Source organism: Vombatus ursinus, unplaced genomic scaffold (genome assembly GCF_900497805.2).
Source record: "Vombatus ursinus unplaced genomic scaffold, bare-nosed wombat genome assembly UNPS02014841.1, whole genome shotgun sequence".
Lineage (NCBI taxonomy): Eukaryota > Metazoa > Chordata > Mammalia > Diprotodontia > Vombatidae > Vombatus > Vombatus ursinus.
Genome location: NW_020954619.1, coordinates 33,579,078 through 33,597,507, shown reverse-complemented (window position 1 = coordinate 33,597,507; position 18,430 = coordinate 33,579,078). Strand labels below are relative to the sequence as shown.

Below are 18,430 nucleotides of genomic sequence, written 5' to 3'. Positions count from 1 at the left end.
TTTTTTTTTTCTTTTTATGCATATATCTGGTCCAATACTATCTTCATCTTCAATGGCTCCCTGTTGCCACCCAAGGAAAAGTCATACTCCTGCTAGGCATTTAAGATTCTCCAACACCTGGTATCATTATTATCTTTTATCAATCCCCTCGATGCACTTTATACTTTAGTCCAAACTGAATAAATGTACCCTAACATACAATATACTATATGTACCTAGCTGTCTTTCCTCATGGTGATCTTATGCCTGGAAGCTTCTGTCCACCTCTTAAAACCCACTTCAAACACTGCTTCCTTCCCAAAGCTTAACCTAATCTAATTCATAACATCCTTTCCCTCCTCCCTGCCCCAGCTTTGTGATTTATATCTCTTTAACACACATATTATACATTGTAGTTGTTTATCAGGCGCCTAACAAATGTTCACTGTTGAAGGAAACAGTGCACCTGTTTTAAAACTTCTTACATAGGGAAATGGACTAAAAACTGGGACTTTAGTGAACTCTGATAACCACTGGAAAGGAAACCAATAAAAAAAAAAAGAGAACAGCTCAGTGGTAGATTTTTCCCTCCTTTCAAACTATGTCATTTCTTCACTTCTGCCAGGTGAGGCAGAAACCCCTCAAGTAACATCAATTATTAATAAACAACTTAGCATCCACTGCAGATCTTTGTTGTTCCCAAAGAAATTATATTTTAAAAGCTGGATAGATATTGTAGTTATATAAATGCTCTAAAGAACATTTAAGCATGTATTTTATCAAGAAAAATAGTCATGTCTTGGAGCCTTGCTCTGCTGATAGACCCATTTATGATTTATTTTCACTGTAGACTATAAAAGATGTGCCAGGCTTCTTACTCGGTTGGCTGTGAGTCCAGTGTGCATGGAAGGATAAGGTAAGTACCCTGATAGGATAATAATGTTGGACTGCATACCAAGGCTGTGAATCCTGTCTTTGGGACCTGAAAAATTCATGGGAGTATGAAAACAATCATTCTCTTAGCTAAGGTTGGCTCCCTTTCAATAAGGTTGATGGAAGTATCTTAATCTTTCCAAATATTGGTCATAAATACAAGGTACCCCCTATTGGTCCACATTATAAAGAACCCCTGGCAGTTGCTATGAATTATTCATAGGACGATTCATTTGGCACAGAAGATGTGTTAATATAAAACAAAGCACATTAGCTAGTTAATTTCAGCAGTTGACTCAGTGTATAATTGAGGGTATCGCTGATTACACATTTGTGTTTGCATGTTCAAAACTTGGTGACCATTCACTTCCAAGCTCTTACTCATTTATTTGTATACATGAATGAGCATATGAATAACTGTACTCATGCAAGTTTGAGAAAAGGAACTGACAAATGAATTCCACCATTATCCTCTTTCAATGCAGCTACCATATTTTTAATTTACTAACAGTCATGACTGTGCTTTCCCAAGTTTCTGATGCAGCAACTAGTTTTCCCTTAACCTGTAATAGTAATTATAAAACTGGCATTATGATCTGTTCCTATCAAGTTACAGCCATATATCTTGAGAACATGGTTTAAAATTTTTACATTGATCTCTTAAAATCAATGTAAGAAATGATTTGTCAATTTTTCCTAATTTTCCCACCCATCTCCACATCAAATGCATTGGAAATTTATCTTTAAAATAAAGATGTTAGAGTTGTAGGAATCTGTTTGGGCAGCTAAGTGGTACAGTAGATACAGCATGGGCTTGGAGTTAGGAAGACCTGAGTTCAAATTCAGCCTTCAACACTTAACTAGCTTTGTCACTTAACCCTAACCCGTTTGCCTCACTAGATCACTAAAAGGTGATCCAAGGGAGAAGGAAATGGCAAACCACTTTAGTATTTTTGCCAAGAAAACCACATGGATAATACAGTCCATGGGGTTACAAGGAGTCAGACGTGACTGAATGACTGAACAACAAAAGGAGACTGAAAGTCATTTCACTTTACTAATGAGAAATGGAGCTCAGGGAAGGTTAAATCCTTTGCCTAAAATCACAAAATAAACTTAGTGGCAGGATGGGGGCCTATCTCTTACGTCAGTGTTATTTCCATAGATTCACATAATAGAGCTGCACAAAATCTTACCATTATTTAGCCTAACCCCAATTTACAGATGAGAATATCAAGGATCTTACCCAATATCACATATCAAGGTTTCCTGACTCCTACCCTAGGGTTTTTTCCACTATACCATGCAGCTTTCCTAAATGAAGACTGAAGTAAATAACTTAAATTTCATTCAAGATTCTGTCATTCAACTTCAGAAACATACCAGTCTTGTTAAGGTCAATACATTTGTACCTAGGAGAAACTTGTACCATACTTTTTTACATCAGGGGAGGATAGAAAATAGTGATTAATTGGCAATTTATGTGTACTGATTTCTCTCTAGTCTTCACTTGCTTTCTTCCTTCATTCAAAGACTACTATATACAGTTCCTCATATTGGCAATAGGGAGATGCCAGGAAAAATTCGAAAAGGTTTCTTGCCCTCCAACTTCTTACAACTATCCTAGCAATAGGCTATCAGGGGCTGGGAACCTGCTGCCTCGAGGCCACATGTGACCCCCTAGGTCCTCAAGTGAGGCTCTTTGACTGAAGCCAAACTTCACAGAACAAATCCCCTTAATAAAAGGATTTGTTCTGAAAACTTGGACTCAGTCAAAAGGACCTAGAAGGCCACATGTGGCCTCCAGGCTGCAGGTTCCCCACCCAGAAGTCCTGAAGCTGCTAGACAATGGGCATTATGTAGCATTTTAAGATCTGTTAAATGTTTTATGCATAGTCATTTGGTCCTCATTGGTAAAAACAACAATTATTGTCCTCAATTTCTAGATGAAGAAACTCAGTCTCTGGTAAATTATTTACTCAGTTTCACAGAACTAAGTAGTGTGGGAAGATAGATTTGAATCCAGATTTCTCCTGGTCCAAAACCCTATTATACCACTGAGACAAATCAAATACAAGTTGTCATATAAAAAGCACAAAATGAGGGAATGTAGAATAGTGGCTAAAAAAATGGATCTTAGAGACAGGAACATCGAGGTTCAAGTACTGTCTCTGACACATATTGGCTATGTGACCTCTCAGTGTCCCAGGCAACCCAAAATGCCCCATGTTGCAGGACAAGCCCTGCTAAAAACTGTTAGAGAAAGTTTTTTTTTTTTTTTTAACCTAGAGCATCTAATGATAATGAAATCACAGGTCTACCCAAACTCATAAAAGGAATACAAAAGGCTGCTGAATTAAATAAGAGGTCCTTTCTATCTAGGGGTAATCAAGGGTAAAGGGTTAATTAGTGGAAATGACAGTTGATCTAGGCCTTAAAGAATGTGTAAGCTGTCTTAAGATATTTTACTAAATGTTATTGTGTAGTTAAATAATTTATGCTTTTGGAGATGGACAGCCTCACATGGTAAAAAAAAAAAAAAAAAAAAGTAACCTTCACCTATGATCCATTCACCTATAATCATTTAAGTGGACATTTTCCTCGTTTAACTATATAGACTTGGGTAGATAGTTAGAGGTAATGAAGGAGATACAGGTCTATTATCTACAGACTTCTCATATAGGTATGGAGGCTTTTAAAACTGTCTAATTTGAATAGATATCACATCTGAAGAGCTAGGGAGTCAACAGTTTCAATCCTAGTTCTGCTTTTGCTATCACACCTTGCTATGATCTCACAAAAGTCACAATGTTTTGCCCTATGATAAACGGAATTAATGATGGTTTTCCTTCACAGGAATGCTACATGGTATAGGAAAATAATGCTTATAAATATTTAGAATTGGATGAAAAATGAGAGAAAAATATTATTTCATTAGGTAGTTTATAAGGTGACACAGATAATGGTATTAGTAATCACTGTTATCATTTTTCATTTTTTTTTTTGGCAGCATTTGTGACAATTATAGAAGGACTCAAAACTTCTCTAAGTTGAGGTTGGGTCTGGGGTCAATTTGAGAAAATTCATAGATCTTTCAGCTAGAAAGGATCTAAAAAATTGCATGTATTATCTCATATATAGTCTAGCTCCTTTTATTTATAGGTAGGGAAACTGAACTTCTGAGAAATTAAATCACTAGATCTCAAGGTTATAGAGCTAGGAAGAGGCAAGGCTAGGATGACATGCTCAATAAATGTGTTGATCCAATTAAGATTTCCACTGATTCTACTTCAGTCTTTCTGATAGTCATGCTTCTTCCCTTTCCCCACTCCTCAGCAATTTTAACTCAAATATTCCCCATCTGCTTTAAGAGTTAAAAAGCACTGAAGGTGGTCAAGACACAAGGCTAACGAGCTCTCATTTTTCCACTCCCAAGATCTCTGGGTTTCACCTTGAACAACAAATCAAGGTGTGCCCATTTACAGAAAACAAGGCACAAAACTCTGAAAGATGTTTCTGTAACAGTAAGGACATATACAATCTGACCTATGTCTAATTACTTTAGCTACAGGATCCATTTCTGTTTGGGATGCTGTCTTTGCAGTCAGGTCAGAAAAACCTATCTGTCTTTCCAACATATCCCTCCAACTTTGATTGATGAGCAAACAATCTGTGTATTCCTACTTATCTACATCAGCAACTGCTATCAAATGGACTTTAAGATTACCATGTAGCTACATGAAATCAGGTTGATTTAATGAATACAGATGCAATACTACACAACACAAACAGACAAGTGTGGCAGCTTTTTAAAAAAAATTGTTGTTAAACTCTAATCCTTTGTCTTAAGTGGTTATATTTTTTTAAGCAGATAATTGAATTTGGATTTTTGTTTTTTTAATATCTGGGCACACCTTTTTGCCAAGGAACTCTTAGTATTAGTAAACCACAATGATAAAATTATGATTCAAATTTAAAACTGTCATAAATACAGTCAAACCTTGCTAATTTTAATTTAACTGGAAGAGGTCAATATGAACTAATGAAAAGTCTAAATTACAGACTATTTGGAAAGAAAGTTTTCTTTCATTTACATAGAACAATTCCAGCTTGTTATTCTTCATTAATATGCTATTATCTAAGATAGTAATTTATGTAACATGAGGGTTCCTTGCAGTGCCTGAAAACCTTTTTTATTGTGAAATATTACCTCCATCCACGTTATATAACTAAAAGGGAACTGTTTTTGAATAAGAAGTGTTAGGTCCTAATACTTAACTACCTGAATGATTGTATAAGTCACTTCAACCACTATGGGCCTCAGTTTGTTCATACATAAATTTAGGGGCTAAACTGAATGATCTCTAAGGTCTCTCCTTTCTAGCTCAAAAATTTTATTTATCATCTTGTTTTAATTATTAGGTTGCTTACCAAATTGTTCAGTCATAGATACAAACATGGTACAGTGGAAAAAGTGCTGGATTTGGAGTCAGAGGACCTGGTTTCAAATTCTGGTTGTTACTTAGTACAGGTATGACTTTCAGAAACATACTTAACCTTTTGGGACCTTAGTTTTCTTCCCACTGATTTGAAATTACAAAAAAAACAAATCAATTAATGGAACCTGATTTAATGAATTATTGATATACCAAAACAAGGATCTAAATCAGAAGTATCAAACACATAGCAGCAATATTCCAGAATGCTCCCGTAACTGGGAAATATTTAACAAAATAAATAAAATACAATAGAACATAGATAATGTTAAGACGTACTTTTCTAAGTCAATGTAAGCAATAGGGATCCTTCTGTACAGTTTAGTGACTCCCATTTCTATTTTTATTTGACACCACGGATCTAAGACTCAAGATTCAGTGCTTACCACAGGGCCTGGGATACAATAGGCACAGAATAAATGTTTATTAATTGATTGATCATAGATTTAGCATTTAAGGATCTTTAGTGATCATTTGGTCCAATTCCTTCACTTTTCAGATGAGCAAACTGAGGTCCAGAGAAGTTAAGTGATTTATATGCCACACACAAAGAGAGTCAGTAGCAGAGTCTGAATTTAAATCTGCATCTTCTGACTCCCAAATTTAATATTCTATTGCAACATTTTGCTTATCTAAAGGTACTACTATTCCTCAAATTGAGCTTGGTTGAGTATTCAATAACTTTTACTTAAAAGGAAAACATTTTTCCTAAAATCTAATTTTTACCAATTTCTCTGAAAAAGAACTAAAAAATGGTGATAGTAGGACTCAAAGGTATTTTCAGGAAAAAAAAGTGGCAAAATATCTTTAGTTACTGTCACAATATGAATTCTGCTTAAAATTTCTAGGAAATGATGGAGGAATATATCAAAACATAATTTTATGTATCCTCTATTTGAAATATATTCCTATATATGTACATATGTATGCATAGATGTAAACATAGTTTCATGAAAGACAGCAGATATCCAAATAAAATTTATTTTTCTATTCCCCACAGGGGGCAGAGCCATAAAGCAACAGAATGCCAAGAACCATGAGAAGTGCCTTGGAACCTAACAGGGAAATCGAACTTCATACCTTTATAAACATATTCCATTGTGAACAAGAGATTTATTTTTGCAGACTGACAGACTCTTCCATAATTCCTTCAACTTGTGTTTTGTATATTGTCAATACTGTTATACCCGCCAGTTCTACTTAATACTTTCTTTTAAAAGAATAATGTTACCACTCCACTTTCTACATGTAGTCCTCCTAAATGCTGAATATAGGGTTCAGCCAGAAGAATACCATTTTCTTTACTGATCTGGAAATTTCAAAGAGCATTCTTGTGAAGTAAGAATTCACAAAATAATCTGTTATAATAGCATATGGAGAGGTTTCATGATAATTTACCACTTTTCTAATTTTCCTGGAGCCTAATTTAAAATTGCATGAAAAACACAAAAGAAAACTGAAAAAAAAAATCTTTTGGAGACAAGAGGAGTGTGAATTTGTGTGTGGGGATTCCACCTAAGCTAATTTCTTTTTTTTTTTGTATAATATCTGTATAAAACATTCCAGCTAATGTGCAATATGTAAATACTGTAAATAAGCATAAGTAATAAATGAAATGTTTGGTATAGTATGCTGTTCTTATTATGAGTTCTTTTCACTCATAATGTGTTCAATATTGTGAATACAAGAATTTAAAAAAAAATAATCTTAAAGATAGTTATGCCAGGGAGTAAGTAAAAAACAGAAAAAAAAGCAAAGAAATGATGTAGGTTTCTTACAGCCTCTAATCACAAGTAAAAAAATTAACAAATGGTATTCTTACAAACAAGTTATTACAAACTTTTAGCATAATTTCTCACTAAGGTAAAATAAATTATTTAATAAAGGATGTGAATGAGATTAATACAGCAGCAAACACTGCAAGTACTACAGCATTTACCACTCTTCACAGATGATTTAATGATCCTATTTGGGACCACCAATTTTAATATACTTCTTTCTAAAACCCTTCCAAGTGATAAAAATTAATCCTCTTCTTAAAGGCTTTTTTTTTTTTTTGCAAATTTCGAGTTATGCCATGTCAATACACAAAATACAGCTAGTCAGTCGGTCATAAGATTCTAGAAGAAAGAAAGCTCAGCAACTTGATTAACACCATTTCAGAGCTGAAGGAAAGCTCTGAAGTCATCAAGCCCAACCCTCTTATTTATGGATGAAGAAGACTTAGCCAAGTCACAACACTAGTCACTTTCAAAGCTGAGACTCAAATCCAGTTCTCCTGGCTAGAGTTTGAAGCTGCATACTTAAGACAAGGAAACTAAGAAAGTAAAATAGTAAGAGTTAACACTAATATAGTTCTTTAAGGTCTGTAAAACAATTTACAAATATCACCTCATTTTATCCTTGCAACAAGCCTGACAGGTAAATACTATTATTATCCTCATTTAACATAGAAGGAAACTGAAACAGAGGGCCATCAAGTGACTTTTCCAGGATCCTATAGCTAGTAAGTGTTTGAAGCTGGATTTGGACTCCAATCCAGCCCTCTATCTTAGCTGAATCTAAATATAAAACATCTATTTATTAGTATAAACAAACTACTAAAAACAAAAACTCAGAAATCTTGTTTAATTTAGTTTAACTTTAAGAAACCATCTATCTGTAACAACTTACGGCAGGGGATAACTATATACTCCAATTTTATGGCTTTAAAATTTATTATATTAACCCAAACGATTTTAATAACTTAACCAAAACAGATAGGGGGACAAAAGAGGCCTGAGTGTTTCTACAATGATTTACTCTCTATATCAATGATAGTGGAATGACATTTTGAATTTACGCTTTAGTACTGTGGCCACTGCACTTAAGAAAATTGTCAAGAACATCTATACCTGAACAAATACATACAGGGGAAGTCATGACGAAGGAAAGAGGATTTCAAAAATAAACTTTCAAAGTACCTCAAAGTGGGGAAAATATCCGAAGAATGAAAAAAAAATCAACCAATAATTTATAATTATCAATCCACATGCCCATTTTATCATTTCTTTAAATAGCCTAATATGCACAAAATGGATAACCTAGGTGAAAATGAGAAGGGGATGGGAGGTAAAGCCAAGATGGTGGAATATAGGCAGCAACTCAGCAGAACTCTCAAAATCTCCATCCTAACAACTTTAAAATCTAAGACCTCAAAATCAAATCCTGGAGTGACAAAGCCAACAGAAGGTTGGGGGAGATATTTTTCTAGACCAGGAGGTTGACAGGAGAGCTCAAAAAGAGCACTAACACTAGCAGCTGTAGGGGAGTAAAGTTCCTTCCTGGGTAAAGACCAGAGCACAGTCCAGGAGAGCAATGAACACATCTCCGTGGACCACACCACCTTTGAAGCACTAAAACTTACAGAGTCCTAGAACTAGTTCTAAAAGCAGCAACACAAAAAACTTGAAGCTTGGGAAAGGGCCCCTTCCAGCCTAGGAGCAGACCTAACTTTAATATAAAATTAAGAAATAGGCTGGAAAAATGAGCAGACAATAACAACAAAAGAACGTGACCATGAAAAGCTACTAAGGAGACAGGAAGGATTAAGATAACAAACTCAGAAGACACTGATATCAAAACAGCCACAAGCAAAGCCACCCCCCCACCAAAAAAAAAAAAATTGAACTGGACCTAAGTTCAACATGAATTCCTAGAATCCATTTAAAACCATCAGTAAGTATTATCTATAATAGGGTTAAGGTAGAAGTCTTCCATATAAGATCTAGAGTGAAATAAGGATGCCCATTATCATCAGTATTATTCAGTATTGTACTAGGAATGCTAACTATAGCAGTAAGACAAGAAATTGAAGGAATTAGAATAGGCAATGAGGAAACAAAAGTATCACTCTTTGTAAATGAAATGATGGTATACTTAGAGAACCCTAGAGAATCAACCAAAAAACTAATTGACACAATGGACAACTTTGGCAAAGTTGCAGGACATAAAATAAACCCACATAAATCATCACCATTTCTATATATTACCAACAAAGTTTAGCATCAAGAGACAGAGAAATTCCATCAAAAATAATTGCAGATAACATAAAATACTTGGGAGTTTACCTGACACAACAAACCCAGGGACTACATGAACACAATTACAAAACATCTTTCACACAAATAAACACAGGTCTAAACAACTAAAGAAAGAGTAATTGCTCATGAGAAGGCCAAGCCAATATAACAAAAATGACAATTTTACCTGAACTAATTTATTTATTCATTGCCATACCAACCAAGCTACCAAAAAACTATTTTACAGAGCTAGAAAAAATGATAAAATTCATTTGGAAGAACAAATGATCAAGGACATCAAGGGAATCAATGAAAAATAAGTGTAAAAAAAGGCAGTATATGAGTATCAGATCTCAAATTGTATTATAAAGCAGTTATCAAAACAATCTGGTACTAGCTAAGAAAAAGAGAGGTCAATCAGTGGAATAAAATCAGGTATATAATACACAGTAATAAATGACCATAATAATCTACTGTTTGATAAACCCAAAGATCCATGCTCTGGGGACAAGAACTCACTATTTGACAAAAATTGCTAGGAAAACTGGAAAGCAGTTTGGCAGAAACTAGGCACAGACCAACATATTACACTGTACACCAACATAATGAATAAATGATTGAGATAGATATAAATTTAGTGTTATCACAAGCAAATTAGGGGAGCATGGAAAAATTTACCTTGTCAGATATATGGAGATAAGGGAAGAACTTATAACTAAACAAGAGATAAAGGTTTATAAGAAGTAAAATGGATAATTTTGATTGCATTACATTAAAGAGTTTGTACAAACAAAACCAATGCAGCCAAGATTAGAAGGAAAGTAGGAAACTGAGGGAAAATTTTACAGCAAATTTCTCTGATAAAGGCCTCATTTCTCATATACATGAAGAACTGAGTCAAATATATAAAAATGAGTCATCACTCAACTGATAAATGGTTAAAGGATATTAACAAGTAGTTTTCAGAAATCAAAGCTATCCATAGTCATATGAAAAAATGCTTTAAATCATTATTGATTAGAGAAATGCAAATTAAAACAACTCTGAGGTACTGATACCTCACATCTATCATATTGGCTAATAGGACAGAAAAAGAAAGTGACAAATGTTGGAGGAGAAAGGGAAAAACTGGGACACTAACATACTGCTGGTAGAGATCTGAATTGATCCAACCCTTCTGGAGAGCAATTTGGAAGTATTTCCAAATGTCTATAATATCCTTTGACACAGCAATATCATTACTACGTTTATATACCAAAGAAATTTAAGGGAAAAAAAAAGAATTTATCTGTACAGTTCTTTTTCTGGTAGCAAAGAATCGAAAATAGAGGGCATACCAATCAACTAGGGAATGACTGAACAAGTTGTGGTATATGATTGTGATGGAATATTATTGTGCTATTAAAAATGAGCAGGATGTTTAAAAAAAAAACCTGGAAGACTTATATGAAATGGCACAAAATGAAGTAAGCAGAACCAGGAGAAGATTGTATACAGTAATAGCAATACTCCAACAACGATCAATTGTGAATGGCTTCACTATTCTGATGAATACAATAATTTAAAACAATTCTGAAGGACTTAAGATGAAAAATGCTATCCACATCCAGAGAATAGACTGATGGATTATGAGGTCAGATTAAAGCATAATTTTTTTACTTTCTTTTGCCGGCTTTATTTTTTTTTTGGCAACATGGCCAATATGGAATGTTTTGCATGCTTTCACATTTGTAACGGATATCACATTTCTTTCCTTCTCAATGGGAGAAGTGAAGGGCAGAAAGGAGGGAAAGAATTAAGAACTCAAAAAAAATTTTTAAATGAATCTAAAAACAATATTGTAAAAAGAAAATTGGAAGGGAATTTCAGAGTTTTTCAATGCATTTATCAATTATGATGATTTCTTTTTTGTCTTTAAAAATACATTTTAGTATATTTGATAAATCTATGAGAGGGGATAAGGAAGGGATAGTGGGGTAAACTATTATGATGTAATAAGACAAGACTTCAATAAAAACGTCCCTAAGTTTTCACAAACTATAATAGCACATCCCCAAGCATATAATAATCGTACAAAGATGCCTTGCTACAGAGATAATGATTAGTGATCTTCTATTAATATTTAGTAGAGGGTTGAAATAGGGAAACAGACTCAACAATGGTGTCTGTCCCTGTTAAGCAGGATATCTCATAGGAAGCCATACGAAAGAAAAATTCCCTAATGATGATGAGGCCCTCCAGATGCCTGTTTGTGAATGACACTATGCTAATTTTATGGATTTCTAGAACTCTACAGGAAATCCTCAAGGAGATCCATAAGTAAACAAAGAACATATACTGCTAGGGTAATATATGCAGTTAGAGAGACACCTGACTCAATTATTGTATCAGTACTTACAGCTTAGATAGATACTGAAGGTGGATAATGATCTGGGCGTAGAATTTAATACAAAAAAAAGAGCAGGCTAGATTGCATTTGGGAAACTGTGCAGTGCATTCAACAATCCCAAGACCTATCTTTTTTTTTTTTTCAATCAACATACCATATGTAATGCCTCATTGTAACAAATCATGGAACACTATAATTTTAGGATAAAGGCTGCAGATTGATCAAAGAGTAGTGTAAAGAAATATAATAGCTATAAGTCAGGAAGGGTTAGACCTAAGCCTGAAGAAGACTGGAAAAATGAATCAATGAGGAAGGCAAACATAGCTCCTCCAAACCCTTTCATACCCCATTGAGAGATACTGCCAGACACAGAGCCAGGGCTTCATTGGCACCTGCTGGTTTTATCATCCCTTTTCCCTTGTCCAGTTCTTTTCCTCTTCTCCCTAGGCAGTTTGAGAAAATTACTTTGCTTTTTGTGGCCTGAAAAGAAAACTGTCTTAACCGCCTTCTCTAAAGTGAGAAACTTTTCATAGAGATTTCGTGAATTATGTGAAAGTTATTTGCTTATTTATACTTTTTACTTCCTAGTTTCAGAGGTCACATTACAATCCATATCAACACATTACACATTACAATCCATATCAACAGAAAGAAAAATTTCTTAAAATTACTATTATACTTTTTTCATTTCTTCAACAACATACAAAAGTTAGGGAATAGACCTGTATCTCAAAATCTTTTTGCAAATTTCTGTTTATTTTTAAAACAATTAAATTTTGTGAGGTGGCCAAATGAATTAAAAAGTATAATCCCTTCGATGTAATATTATACACATCCTACAAATCTGCAAAACGTTGATGAAAGAAAATCTACTAACACACTCCAAATTTCTCTAGGTACTATATTTTACCATATTGCATTATATATTATTGCTCCTTCTGATCCCAAATGTTCAGTTTATTACATTATTCATCCCTGTGTATAGTTGAAGTTTCAGGTGATGTTGAAAGTAAAATAACTTATGTCAAAAAAGACCAAATGATATAAAATAGTAAAATGTTGTTGTTCATTTGTTATAAACCAAAAATTTGAGGGAGACAACAGAAGTCAAAAGACAAACTGACTTTTCTTTAAAACAAAATCCTTGTATACAGGATATCTCAAAAGCTTTAATGACTTAAAACAGTATTAACACTTTTGGGACACCCTGTATAAAGATAAAGAGATTAACCAAGTTCTAAAGATTAAATACATAAATAATTTCCCTTTATTTCCTCACTGTAAAGTGTAATTGTATAAAATTCACATCACAAACTCCCAAGGCAGGGGATACATTTATTTTAATAGACAGCCAAAATATTAAAAGATAGTAAAGATGAACAGAAAGAATATTTGTTCTTCATTAAGTTACTGTCATGAAACGACTGCTGAAACAATAAAATACATTTTTCTTTAATTTTTCACAATGACCTCAGTTATTTTCTATTGTCTTCTAGGACACAAAGGCAAATGTTTTCACTACCTGTTAAAGATTCCAATTAGACATAAATGAAACCATCTCAAAGTAAAACTCTATCAAACATTTTTAATAAATGACTGTTGAGATTTCTTAGTTTTAACATGCAAATTTTAGTTTGTTCCACTATATAATTAATTCATTTTTTAAATCTGAGGCATAGACTGGGAGTTCCAGCTTGTTTGATAATTATAATTGATGTAAGAAAATAGTCTTACTTCAAAAATAATGACTGATTTTCATTACCTTTCAAATTAGAACATATGTGAACATTGAATGAATTGAAAAAACAATGATGGTCTCCAAATGTAGTACATTATTACTCTTTAATAACACATCAACTGCTATACATACATCATTTTTAAGTCGATGTCAATCACTGTTGTCCTTCAGCAATAAATGAATGTGAGCCTTACTGAGATTTTTCCAAAAATGCTTTGCAGCACCTCACACATTGCTGATATACAGTCTCAAAGTCAGAGTCATTTCCCTAAAAACATGGAAAGAAATAAAAAGCATTGTTTAAAGTACAGTTGCTTTAAAGCTGTGACTTAACAGGGCAAGATAAAAAGGCATGTTTGCTTCCCTAAAGCCCAGAAAAAGAAAAATTAAAGCTAGGAAGTACAAATGATACTTACATAATATGGATCTTCAATAATAAGCTGTTTCTGTGGATCATAGCTTCCAAGAAGTTCAATTTTAGCTTTGCAGTTTTTAACTTGATTAACTTTTCTATTCAAATCTCTGTAAAATTAAAACCAACTTAGTTTTTAAACTTATGGTTTCAGGTTAAACATGGACATCTGCTAGGGCAATGCAAAATACCTATATCACCATAACAAAATCCAGCAAAGTGGCCTGGTTTTAAAGCAAACAAAGTAAACACTTAAGAAAAATCTTTAAAGGAACTACACAAGCTGCCGCATAACTTGCAATGCTTCATTGTACTTTTACTGGTATTCTACATAAAAATGAGATTCAATTATAAAACATGAAATTCTGAACTTTAAGATAAAAAACTGACAATGATATTCAATAAAGATAGGAAGGTACAAACTATTCTCCCTTTCTTTTCTGTCAAGGATGATGGGACAATGAGAAAGAAAATTTCATAGATTGAAGGAAGGAGCTTCAAAGGATGTTAATAGGTTATCTTATTCAGCTCTTTGCTTCTAAGGGTCTGTAACCAAACTATTCAATATCAGTGGTTATCAATCTTTTTTTTTTTTTAAATATTTCTTGAAACAATCTCAACGTATTCTTTTCCACTTTTTATCTACTTTTCCCCTCAGGCAATCCCCCCCTGTCCCATATTACATTTCTGTGCTTCAAACTTCTTTCATCCCATTTTTCCAATTTCCAATAGGACATATAGAGTAGGATATCCTTAACCCAAAGTATAACCTATTAAAAATTGGGCTTATCATTTCACCCAATTAAATAAGCATCCCTTCCATTTTTTTGCAGTAGACTACAATTATATTCCCACCTTTGTTATACTCTTTTCATTTCTTTACTTTCCTTTGTTCGGTATTCAATATGTAATAAAATCTTGATAACTCCTTGCAAGGAGGTGTTAAAAATAATTGTCTTTAGGTCCTATTTCAATCATGTTTTAGTTCAGCTAAGGAAATTACAGTGACAATCTCCTGACTTTTGCATCAACTATAAACTCTCCAGCTTCTTTATTACATTTTCTTCCTTTTTTTTTTTTAAATACATCCTTCAATATTTATTTGAGGAGGAAATTTAGGCCTATATCAGAATTCCTAGATTTCATCACTCTAATTCCTTTACCATATTTTAAAATTTTAAATAATGTAAATAAGTTGAAACTTAAATCTAGAAAACTTGAAGTTTATCAGTTGTAATTTGTTCAGTTTCCTTTATGAAAATAAATCAATCTTTACGTGAACTATATCACTAAGGTTGAGTTTTTCAACACAAATTGAAACCACAGTTGATGACAAAAGCTTAGCTGATAATATTTTTCTTTTTTTATTCAGTAGTTCGCATATATTAGGAAAAGGCATCACTACATTCAAAATAGCAAATAGCCCTTTAAAACAATATTCAACTGTAGTTAAAAGTATTTTCCTTAGTTGAAGAGCTCTGAGGAACTGAATGAGAAGTTTGAAGTCCAAGGATGAAATCCTGATTTTACAACCTACTAGCTGTGTGATTTTGTCAATTTCCAGGGACCTTGGTTTCCTCATTTCTGAGATCAAAGGATATGACTACATAACCTCTAAGGTCCCTTCTATTTCAAGACCCTTTGGAATAATTTCACTTTTCTCTAATTCACCTATCTTGCCAAACTTATTTGGTACTGTCTCTTTATTAATAATGTGCTCACAGGGGCAACTAGGTGGCACAATGGATAGAGCTCTGGCCCTGAAGTCAGGAGGACCTGAGCTCAAATCCGACCTCAGATACTTGACACTTACTAGCTATGTGACCCTGGGCAAGTCACTTAACCCCTACTGCCTCACCAAAAAGCCAAAAAAAAAAAAAGTGCTCACTTTGTTTCAGTTATTTTTTTCTAGTATTTTTTTCATTTGTCCCTCATTTTTTCCTTTGTTTCCACAATGGCCCAGGAAACCTCAGTGATCACTTCTCTAAACATAAACACTAACTTAATTAAATACTAGAAATTAGGTGGTTTGCATGAAGACAAACTATTTTCTGGGGGAGGGATAGTTATTTTAATTATTTTTTAAATTTTAATTATTTTCCTTTCCATTACAAGTTATAATGAAGCCTTTCCCTTCTCAAATTGTAAAATACTTGTCATTTAAGATCATTTCACTTTCCTGAAAATATCTTAATAACCTCAAAGATATTTATGAGAACACTGATAATAAGCTCCACATATAAGAAAAAAAAGACAAAAAAAAAATCATCGTTATTTTAAAGCAATTATGAAAAAGAGAAAACAAAATTAACTTCTACCCAAGTACTAATAAACTGGAGGCACAGTAAGGAACACTTTCAAAAGAACAAAATAAAATTTAAAATGAGAATACACAACAGATAATTTTTTTGGTTTGCCCTGATACTTTTACATATCTATGAGTGATTTCCATACAACAAACCTCCGCTTCCAATAAATATTTGAAATCATACAGCTGGGCTTTTTCTGGCCAAATATATAAAAGAATTATGGGGTAAGTCTGAATGATAGGAAATAAGTACATCTAGTTAATAATAGTTAACAGCTAACATTTACATAGTGTTTACTACGTGTCAAGCACTGTACTAACTACTTTACAAATATTATTGCATTTGATCTATTAGTCTCATTTTAGAGATGAATAAACTGAGGCCAACAAAGGTCAATAAACTTGCTCATGGTCACACAGCTAATAAGTGTGTGAAGCCAGATTTGAACTCAGATGTCCTTGACTCCAGGTCCAACCTGTGCCACTTAGCTGTCACTGATATTAAACTACTTTTAAAAAAATGTTACAAGTTTAAAATGAAATTGGATTTGTTATCAAAAGTAAATATTTAGTTTTATTTAGTAAATATTCAAATTACCACTCTGTAACTGGTACTAAAACATTCATTTTGAAAGATGAATAAAAAATGAAAGACTCATATAAATTAGCCAAGAATACACTTGGTATCTTAAAATAATAATGGCAACAGTATTTGTAGTAAATGCAAAAATCATCTCAATGTAATATATTTTTGCATTTGTGCACACATTTCTCTGAACCAATTTCATTGGTGTTGGTACTCACAACTGATGACACATAGCAGTCTACAATGTAGTAGATAATCTTTGAGACTTGCTATGACTGGGAAATAAATTAACTTGCAATAAATCTGCTGATAAGCCTTTCCAAACTTAGCTATGCTTGGAATGAGAGATAGTCAGTCACCAAGTCTATTCTTAAAACCTTTCCATCTTAATAAGATGTTAGTAGGCTCTGGTGATGGGACTCTTCTAACTTAGCTAGTTTGGCCCCTAGACAACAGACAATTGCCAACGTCATACTCAAAGTCTTAACTACCCAATCTAGAATGATTGTTTGAATAAAGATGTTAAAAAAATAAGAAAAATCAGTTCAAATATTATTTCAAGCTTTTCTAAATGTTCATTCTTTAATACAAAACCCTAAAGTTAATGCATTTGTCAAATATCCTTCTATCAATCAATACAAACTTAAATCATGTTACAAAATGTGGGGAGGGGAAAGGAGGGAAATTGCAATGCCCATGACTCATTCTATCAACATCATACAAGCCCAATGCAGAAAGCATAAATCTTATTATATAAAGCAGTGTAACACAACCTGCCTTTCTTCAAATTAAATCAGACTAATTGAACTTTTCCTTATCTTAGCATGCATCTTCTTATAAATATGGCTATCTGCCAATTTCGAATAACTCAGGGCTTGTTACAATTTGAAAATAATACTCTGTACATTATGACCCCATCTTACGAGAAAACAAAGATCGTAAGTCCCTACTGGCAGTGTATCATCTGACCTATTTACTGGTGTTAAACATAAATGGAAATACTTTTAAAACATCATTGTTAAAAAATGTGATTACCTCAGATTGCTTTCATCCATACACAGTATATAATCAAAGGTCAGGAAATCTTCTTTGGTAATCTAGAATTGAATAAAAAGTAAAAAATATGAAGTTTAGCAACATCAAGTGGAATTGCTCCTCAGTACACAACTAATCATCTACATGAATTACCCATTAATGTAGTAATGTAATAACTAACCCTTTAAGAATCACAGTACAACAAATGAAAGGGGCTTTAAGAATTCTCCAAAAGTGTCAATTTTCTTGAGCACTGTGAAGTTTGCCATGTATAATAGAGCTCCTAAGTGGTATTAACAAGTATTAAAACACCATATAAAGTATATAAAGGCAATAAGTCTATTTTTTTTTTCCATTTTAAGTTCTTAGTAATTAATTCAATTCAACCAATCTATGGCAGAGGTTCCAGGAACACAAAGATAAAAATAAAATAGTCCTTTTTCTCAAGATGAATATATTCCACTGGGGTGGAAACACTAAATACATAGGTAAG

General features: G+C 33.2%; 2 protein-coding genes across 4 annotated transcripts in view; one reads left to right on the top strand and one right to left on the bottom strand.

Annotated features, from left to right (window-relative positions):
- The window catches only part of ALKAL2 (ALK and LTK ligand 2), a 13,649-nt gene extending 6,676 nt beyond the window's left edge, over positions 1 to 6,973 (top strand). The window contains exons 4-5 of the mRNA XM_027840450.1: positions 830 to 895; positions 6,409 to 6,973. Of these exons, the coding sequence (XP_027696251.1) occupies positions 830 to 894 (65 nt within the window). The 3' untranslated portion in view covers position 895; positions 6,409 to 6,973. The remainder of the gene's footprint in view (positions 1 to 829; positions 896 to 6,408) is intronic.
- A 6,206-nt stretch (positions 6,974 to 13,179) lies between these two features.
- Positions 13,180 to 18,430, bottom strand: part of ACP1 (acid phosphatase 1) — a 29,811-nt gene continuing 24,560 nt past the window's right edge. For 2 of the 3 annotated variants that reach the window (XM_027840373.1, XM_027840374.1), the window contains exons 4-6: positions 17,938 to 17,999; positions 14,013 to 14,118; positions 13,180 to 13,864 (exon numbers count right to left, since the gene is read on the bottom strand). In XM_027840373.1, the coding sequence (XP_027696174.1) occupies positions 13,787 to 13,864; positions 14,013 to 14,118; positions 17,938 to 17,999 (246 nt within the window). In that variant the 3' untranslated portion in view covers positions 13,180 to 13,786. Of the gene's footprint in view, positions 13,865 to 14,012; positions 14,119 to 17,937; positions 18,000 to 18,430 lie in introns of those variants that run through there. The other variant, XM_027840375.1, reaches the window with a different exon arrangement.